At 35.9% G+C, this 8,129-nt stretch overlaps 2 protein-coding genes across 3 annotated transcripts; one reads left to right on the top strand and one right to left on the bottom strand.

The window, feature by feature from the left end:
• Window positions 1-322: 322 nt before the first annotated feature.
• LOC103495995 (protein NRT1/ PTR FAMILY 6.4) lies at window positions 323-3,331 on the top strand. Its single transcript, XM_008457710.3, has 5 exons — window positions 323-490; window positions 578-695; window positions 764-981; window positions 1,066-1,613; window positions 2,245-3,331. The coding sequence occupies exons 1-5, from the start codon at window positions 488-490 to the stop codon at window positions 3,125-3,127; spliced, it is 1,770 nt and encodes a 589-aa protein (XP_008455932.2). The 5' UTR covers window positions 323-487; the 3' UTR covers window positions 3,128-3,331.
• A 122-nt stretch (window positions 3,332-3,453) lies between these two features.
• LOC103495997 (uncharacterized) lies at window positions 3,454-7,744 on the bottom strand. Of its 2 annotated transcripts, none has more exons than XM_008457712.3 (3): window positions 7,418-7,744; window positions 3,895-4,104; window positions 3,454-3,803 (listed from the first exon to the last, which is right to left on the bottom strand). In XM_008457712.3, the coding sequence occupies exons 2-3, from the start codon at window positions 4,084-4,086 to the stop codon at window positions 3,669-3,671; spliced, it is 327 nt and encodes a 108-aa protein (XP_008455934.1). In that variant the 5' UTR covers window positions 4,087-4,104; window positions 7,418-7,744; the 3' UTR covers window positions 3,454-3,668. The 2 variants fall into 2 exon arrangements, with proteins under 2 accessions (XP_008455934.1, XP_008455933.1); XM_008457711.3 differs by having other exon boundaries at window positions 3,895-4,113; window positions 7,418-7,742.
• Window positions 7,745-8,129: the final 385 nt, after the last annotated feature.

Here is an 8,129-nt window from a genome sequence, read left to right as displayed (position 1 = left end):
AAACGTGTTTTTGTTTTTGCCATCAATTTTGAACCTAAAAGACCAAGACACCACTAATCTCCATTGATTTGCATTATGTCTGCTTCTGGTGTCAGAAATCAAATGAAATGCATGTACTATTAACAATTTGAACTTTTTTTAAAGATAAGTATGTGGATTGTATCAATGGGGAGGCAAAAACGAATGTCCTTTTCCAGCATTTTGTTTCAGTTTATGTGGCTACAGGCGCCACTACCACAAAAACATAACATTGCATAAGTCCAAACAACTTACACATGCTGTCAAAGTAACCTGTATAAACCACAAGCTGATTTAGTTCCAATCCTATCTCTTTCTCTCTCCTAATCCCAATCATTCACTAACTTTTTGCTTTCCAATAAATCATGAGTCTAAGCACAACTATAGCACAAAGACAATCCCCTCAGCCTCTTTCTCTCTTTCTTTCTCTCTAACAGAGGGAAATAAGCAAAGAAAAGGAGATAAAAGAATGGTAACTTGTTTATGGTCAAACTCCTTACTTTCTATTGTCTATGATATGGATTTTTTAACAGTCAAACTCTTCCTTTTTTATCAATAGGTTTTGGTATCAAAACATGGGAGTGGAGGAGGAGAAGATGATGCAGCAGTAGATTTTTGGGGAAACCCAGTTGACAAATCAAAAACAGGGGGATGGCTTGCAGCTGGGCTCATTTTAGGTGCTTGAAATTTTTGTTTGGTTTTGCACAGAATAAATATCAATGCTTAAATGCCTAAAATCATGCAGGAACTGAACTCTCTGAAAGGATATGTGTGATGGGAATATCAATGAACTTAGTGACATATCTAGTTGGGGAATTGCATCTTACTTCAGCCAAATCTGCAACTATTGTCACTAATTTTCTTGGTGCTCTTAATCTTCTTGGGCTTCTTGGTGGCTTCTTAGCAGATGCCAGGCTTGGAAGGTACCTCACTGTTGCAACCTTTGCTTCCATTACTGCTGTGGTAAGTTCTAAGTCATTAAGAAATGACTTCAACAAAGAAATTTTCACTTCAGAATTTAGCTTGAGCCTTACTGGTTTTTTGTAGGGTGTTATCTTGTTAACATTGGCCACAACAATCCCTGGCATGAGACCTCCTCACTGTGATGACTCTACAAGGCAACTTCATCAATGCATTGAAGCTAATGGTGGGCAACTGGCAATGCTCTATGCTGCACTATATACTATAGCACTCGGTGGAGGGGGGATAAAATCAAATGTTTCAGGATTTGGGTCAGATCAATTTGACACTAATGATCCGAAGGAGGAGAAGGCTATGATATTCTTCTTCAATAGGTTCTACTTTGCGATAAGTATCGGGTCGTTGTTTGCTGTCATTGTGCTGGTTTATGTACAAGACAAAGTGGGGAGAGGTTGGGGATATGGAATCTCAGGAGGGACCATGGTAATTGCTGTAATTGTACTGCTTTGTGGGACAACCTTTTACAGGTTTAAGAAACCAAGAGGAAGCCCTCTAACAGTGATATGGAGAGTGGTGCTTTTGGCTTGGAAGAAGAGAAGCCTGCCTCACCCAGCTCATCCCAGCTTCTTAAATGACTACCAAAATGCCAAGGTTCCCTACACCTACAGGTTCAAGTAAGTGTTTTTCAGATCATCGAATACTCTTTTGTTCCCTCTCTTTCACTCTCTTTTACATCCATGTAAAAATGATTACTTGCTTTTTGTTTTAGATTAGATGTATTCCAAGACGTCCATGTAAAAATGATTACCTGTTTCTTGTTTTAGATTAGATGTATTATCAGACATTCTGCAAGATGCTACACTATATGAATAATCAACAAAAGAGGAAAAAAAAAAAGAATAAAGAAATGGAGTTATGAAATCTAGAGTTCATATGTTAAGAGTTAAGAAACATGTATTTTAGAATGTAGAATTACAAGATAAAATTCCTCAAAATTTATATAAAAGGGAGCCAGTGGAAAAGATAGAGTTCTTCAATACGTTCAAAATCCAATAGTGATTACTATTAAAGTTGTGTTATTAAAATTGGTTCAATAAATGTGTGAACATCAATAGAGTTTACGATTGAAGTTGTATTATTTAAACTTATGAAGTTGATGGGCCAAACAACCCGTAAAACATTACTATTCAGTTGTCTTGTTCAACCAATCCACGTATAAATTGGTGCATTCACTTAACTTAATTCATTTGGTTATATCTATTTTGATTTGGGAAGAACATTGACTAATGAAAATATGAATATCAGGTGTCTTGACAAGGCTGCAATTATAGACGAGTACGCTACCACTGATCCAAACAATCCATGGATAGTCTCAACAGTGACTGAAATTGAAGAAGTGAAAATGGTGTTCAAGCTCATACCCATTTGGTCCACTGGCATCCTCTTTTGGACGATATACTCTCAAATGACTACGTTCACAGTAGAGCAAGCATCATTTATGGAAAGAAGAGTTGGCAGTTTCGAGATTCCTCCTGGTTCTATGTCAGCCTTTCTATTCATCGCAATCCTGCTCGTCACTTCCTTGAATGAGAAACTATTCATACCAATAGCTCGGAAGCTAACTCACAACGTACAAGGTCTCACAAGCCTTCAGAGAATTGGGATCGGACTCGTTTTCTCAATTTTTGGCATGGTGGCTGCTGGGGCTGTTGAGAAAGAGAGGAAGGCATCCGCTGTGGGACAAAGTACTCGCATAAGTGCTTTCTGGTTGATACCTCAGTTCTTCTTGGTTGGTGCTGGAGAAGCATTTGCATATGTTGGACAACTCGAGTTTTTCATCAGAGAAGCACCGGAACAAATGAAATCAATGAGCACTGGACTTTTTCTTAGCACTCTTTCCATGGGATTTTTTGTTAGTAGTTTGTTGGTAACAATTGTAGATAAAGTAACCAACAAGCGCTGGCTGAGAAGTAATCTCAACAAGGGGCACTTGAGCTACTTCTATTGGCTACTCGCAGTGTTGGGCCTGCTAAACTTTTTCTTCTTTCTTCTTCTTGCCCGAAAGCATCAGTACAAAGACCAGCATTATGTCAGCTCCAAAGACAATAATGAGGAGCTCAAGATTTCAAATGACATGGTCGCACTTGAAATGGAAGGACCAATAAGCATGAAAGCAGCAGAAACTTGAGAGTATGTTAAGGGTGCACAATTTAGGTCACATTATAGAACAGATCCTCAGATCCCATTCGAGTAAAGTCACTGCTTTAAGGTGCCCCTTTTACAAGTTTAAAATCCTGCATGTATGTTTGAATATCTCAAAGCCTGTATCTACAAGACAACCATCTTGCGCTTTTAGCATTAATGAGCAGATAAGCCACTGCCATTTTGATTTCCCCTAGGCTTATATGATCTAAAGCATTTAGCATATTACAAATAATGTTCTTAAGTGCAAGGGCGTGCATAGCATTTGTGCAAACAGCCGTGTTTCATAGCTAGTTTCTTACTGAAAGTAGCTTCATCAAAATGATTTTGGTAGACATTTCATTGTCAAAATGGCAAGTATTCCAATATATTATTTTAGCTAGCAACTAATTTTGGCAAGATGAATAGAGCATAAAAGCCATTGATTGTCAAGTAATTCCTGAAAAATACACTACTCAAATATAATTCTTTTCAACATTGTCCCAATACCCAAGAAGTAGACCTGACCTCTAACAGCAATACATGTTTCAAGAGGCAGAAGCAGAACTTGGTGCCGGAAGGTGATTTATAACTAAAGGCGGTCGTAGGGCCCTGTGCTCTTCCATCTTCTGTTTACGAGCTTTATACATTTCTTCTGTTTCAACCACTACCAATCGCTTTACCTATAATCAACCAAAAAAATAAAAACTTCAGTCCATGAGGCAAATTCTGTAGTCTGCATGTGCCCAGTAGAGAACAAGTATATATAGCAACCTGTTGAATCATTCCTCTAACAGTAGGCGTGTTCCAGCGCATGACAGTTCGGTTACATTTTCGGAGCCGCAATGCCTCTAATGTACGTCTGTGAAGTCTCCTTGTTCCCGGCATGCCTCTCACTAATGTGATATAAAGATTAGGACTCCATGCAATTGGGACACTGGCTTTGAAAGCCTTGAAGGCATTCATGTCCAAGATCTGCAAAATCTGCAAAATCTACAAAAATAAAAATAAATAAATAATAAGAAACAATTTCCTCTGCAGACACATCAACAGTCTCATCTAAGCATCAGAACAAATTCTTCGAATTTGTTTTTTGAATATAGAAGTGAATGAAATAAAAGTGTATGCAACCAAGCCAAGCTGTCACCAAGGAACTTCTGTAGTTTACTTAAAATTTGTTGGGCAGGAAAACTCCGGTTGTCCCCAAATTTCAAATAAACAAATGATCATTCATCATCTTCAGTAGATTGAAAGCTCCAAAAATACTCTAGTTGCACATCAAAGGAATGAAAGAATATAGATGATAATTTTAAGTAGAAATCACTTCCATGCCACGATTTGCATCTCAAATCAATACTCTTCATCTTTATATCTTCAATCTTTCAATAAAGTCCTCTAAAAGCGATGTTCTAAAAAGTAAACAAGTAGAACTGCATGCTTGAAAACAAAAGCGTTTCAATATACCATTCAGCTATATCATTTTCATCAACATAGAGTCTGAAATTTAAATGAGACTTTCCATAGACACAGCATTTGGTCCAAAAACGAAACATTAAGAAAGGTGAAAGCATATGACAGGAAGCAAAAACATTAGTAGGATTGTTGTGTAGTGTTCGAATCTTGGGCCGAAGAACTTATTTTTGGTCTCAAGGGCTTGAAGCCTTGTTCTTAATGCAATCCTTGTCTAATTCAATCCTTAGTGTTGAAATACATTTGATTTAAGGGTTTTAGTGTTTAAGATCGAAGGTTTTCACATACCTAAAGGGTTCCTAATTTCAATTAATTGGGGTTCACATATCAAACTCTTTGTTAGTTTTATATCTAACACCAATTGAATGAGAAACAAATTTAACAAATTCATTTTCGTTCAGTTAAGGACCTTCAGTAGTTTGGCCAACAGTAGTATATCACAAGTTCAAGAACAATGTAGTATTCAAAACCAAAACACTTGTAAAACGAAAAAAAAGGCATTTGAGTGGCAAACATCCATTTTGCAGCCACCCATTAAAAGATATCAAATTTAATTTTACTAAACATTGTCATGTTTTACACATAAACTTATCACAAAACTGGAGTCCCAACATCAAGAACGGGACTGAAAGTCTGAGAAAAAACCATTAAGTGAGAGAGGGGTGGGGGGTTAACTAAAGACATATCTTGCGAATGGTACAAAAACCCATCAATCTTATGAGCTCAAAGTAATAAACCAACTAGTCCAGTAAAACCATAAATTATAAAAAATACCCCTCAACTTTGCATTGTGTGTCAAAGTTACCCCTAAACTTTCAAAAATTTCAAAAGTATCCTCAAACTTTTATAAATGGTTCAAAAATACCTTTACCGTAGTTTTGAATGGAAGCTGTTAAATTTTTGTTTCAAACTTTTGATAAGTTTCAAAAATACCTTTGAACTAAAAAAAAAAAAAAAGTTAAAAAAACTACTCTCACAATGAGTATATTACCTAAAACCATTAATATCTTAGTGCAAAAATAACTCCATATTAAAAATACCTCTAAGGTTAGTATAATGATAAATTTATTTGAAGTTTTCTTGAGTTTGAAAAGAATCAATTTAAAAACAAATCATATTGACCTCATTTGATACGATTTAGTTTTTTTTTTTTTTTCTTTTTTGAAAAATTTAGCCTATAGACACTACTTTCACCTCCAAATTTCTTCATTTGTTATCTACATTTTAGTGAGATGGTCTTAGGCTCTCCCAAAGACAGAGACTCCCTCTCTAAAGAACTTGAGCTCCCCTCAAGTTTGCGAGACTCCCTCTCACAGTGTTACATCTTTTCATTGAACAAAATCCTCTTTGTTTGAATGACCTAGGCTCCTCTAAGCTCAAAGAATCCTTTCTCGATAAATCACAATTCATAATAGTGAGGAGAATGGCATATGCCTCCAATACACGTAATGTTCCCTTCTTTTAACACAAGAAGAAAGGGCTACAACAAGATAATACAAATGTTGCTCTCTAGACAAACTGAATCATCAACCCTAACCGGAGGACTAAGTGTCCTTTAAATATGCACAGCGGAATCATAGTGACCAACCCTAACTTCCATAAATAAGAAAGATGTAGGCAGAAGAAACAGAAAAGGCAACCACTGATAAGGAAAGTATCTTGCAGAATCACCATTTCTGTAGGCCATTCCTTTTTCAAAACAAGGGCAATACAATGACATTTCCAATATCTGAAGCCGTAAAACAAATATTGGCAATCTCATAAAACCTGACTTCAAATAAATTTATCATTATACTAACAACATGTTTAATTTTGAGTTATTTTTCAACGAGATATTAATAGTTTTAGTTCATATTTAATTGTGAGAGTAGTTTTTTAAGGGTATCTTTTAAACAAAATTTTAAGAGTTTCCAACAAAAATTATCAGTAAAGGCATTTTTTTACCTTTTTTGAAAGTTTAGTGTATTTTATAAACTTTTGAAAGTTGAGTATTTTTGTCACAAAATGCAAAGTTAAGGGGCATTTTTTATAATTTAGCCATTAATTTTTCCCAATACCAAATGAAAACTGAACACCCCAGAAAAGTAGATTTCAGGGAAAAAAACAGAACAGTAGATCAGAAGGGCACAAAGCAAAGAACAAGATGATGAAGAATCCAAACTTATCTGTTCGTGGAGGAGAAAGGAGAGAAATAAAGGAAAGTGACGGGTAGATGCTGATGTTGAGGCTCAAGCATCAATCTGGTAGAGAGAGGAGCGAAACATCGAGAGAGACTGAAACAGAGGCAGTGAGTAGGGACAGAGATGTTCACGGTGAAGGGCTGAGTGGGGTGGAGAACCCTTCCTGGCCCCCCTATTCCATTTCCATCCCGGATTGGAGTAAGGACAAACATGGCGGGATAAGGTTCCCCGCCGGAAAATTCAATCTCAGTTTTTTAACCAAATTTCATTAATTTCAACCAAATATTTATTTTCAAAAGTTCCTTGTTTTCAAATTCTTTAATGACAAAATCCAATGACAATCTCAAATGAAATGACAACCTCAAATTGTATCCAAATCAATACAAAATTCATTAGTCATAAAATCATCTAACCAAAGAGCCAAAACCTTAAAGAGAGCTCTAATACCATTCAAAAGGCAGCATTAGTCACATAAACATAGATTGAGAATGCAGTAAAATCATCTATCCAAATAGTCTAGAGAGCTCTATGTAGAAATTTTAAATTAAATTAACCATAACTCTAGCTGTAATGAAAGCGTAAAGGGAGACGGACGGTGGGTTTAATTCTTTCAAGTTTCAATGAAAGAAAAACTTAAATTAATTAACCTTTAAGGAGCTGGAACTGGGAAACGAGATTTCCGAATCGTTGAGTGACCGTGAGCCGGTGATAGACTGTGAGGATTTCAAGGGGAAATGTAGGGAAGGTGCGGCTACTTTGAAGCTGGAATCGTGGCGTAGCTGTGATGGATTGACGGTGTCGGACTGACGGTGAATCGGGTAAGGGAGGATGGCTCCCGGATGGTGAATCAGTGAGAACTGAGGACACACAACAGAATGGAGAGGTTAGAAACGAAGAGGGACGCGGCTGCTGCTAAGAGAGGGGAAAGATTCTAGGGTTTTTTAATATTTTTTTAGTTAAATTACAAAAGGCTAACTTAAGAGGGAGAGAGAATATATATATATTGGTAACCCACGTTAATTTTTTTATGTTAGAGAGCAATTAATTACGCAAATGGTACGATGTTATATTTTTTTATTTATGATTTTTTTAATAGATTTTTTAACCTCGTCTTTTAGAGACATTGTGCTCAAGACTTGTTATATATGTATATAAATCAAATAAGCTAAAAGATATAAAGAATTTGATAATATAATTATGAAACAATCCATTCGATCAAAATTTAGATCGATGAGTAGGTTTTTTTTATATGTATGGACTAGATATCAAATGTTTAAATGGATTGGAATTTTGGATATCGATATTGACTTGATTATTATTTGAAAATTTGTGCTAATTCTATATATTTTATATATTTCT

Source organism: Cucumis melo, chromosome 11, assembly GCF_025177605.1.
Source record: "Cucumis melo cultivar AY chromosome 11, USDA_Cmelo_AY_1.0, whole genome shotgun sequence".
Classification (NCBI taxonomy): Eukaryota; Viridiplantae; Streptophyta; class Magnoliopsida; order Cucurbitales; family Cucurbitaceae; genus Cucumis; species Cucumis melo.
This window is presented reverse-complemented; position numbering and strand designations above follow the sequence as displayed.

Excerpts from the sequence above, each read along its gene's own strand:
- LOC103495995 (XM_008457710.3), top strand. Across the intron at positions 696-763 it reads TGCAGCTGGGCTCATTTTAG|GAACTGAACTCTCTGAAAGG; the intron begins GTGCTTGAAATT and ends AAAATCATGCAG. Across the intron at positions 982-1,065 it reads TTGCTTCCATTACTGCTGTG|GGTGTTATCTTGTTAACATT; the intron begins GTAAGTTCTAAG and ends GGTTTTTTGTAG.
- LOC103495997 (XM_008457712.3), bottom strand. The coding sequence starts at position 4,086 with ATGAATGCCTTCAAGGCTTTCAAAGCCAGTGTCCCAATTGCATGGAGT. Across the intron at positions 3,804-3,894 it reads TTAGAGGAATGATTCAACAG|GTAAAGCGATTGGTAGTGGT; the intron begins GTTGCTATATAT and ends GGTTGATTATAG.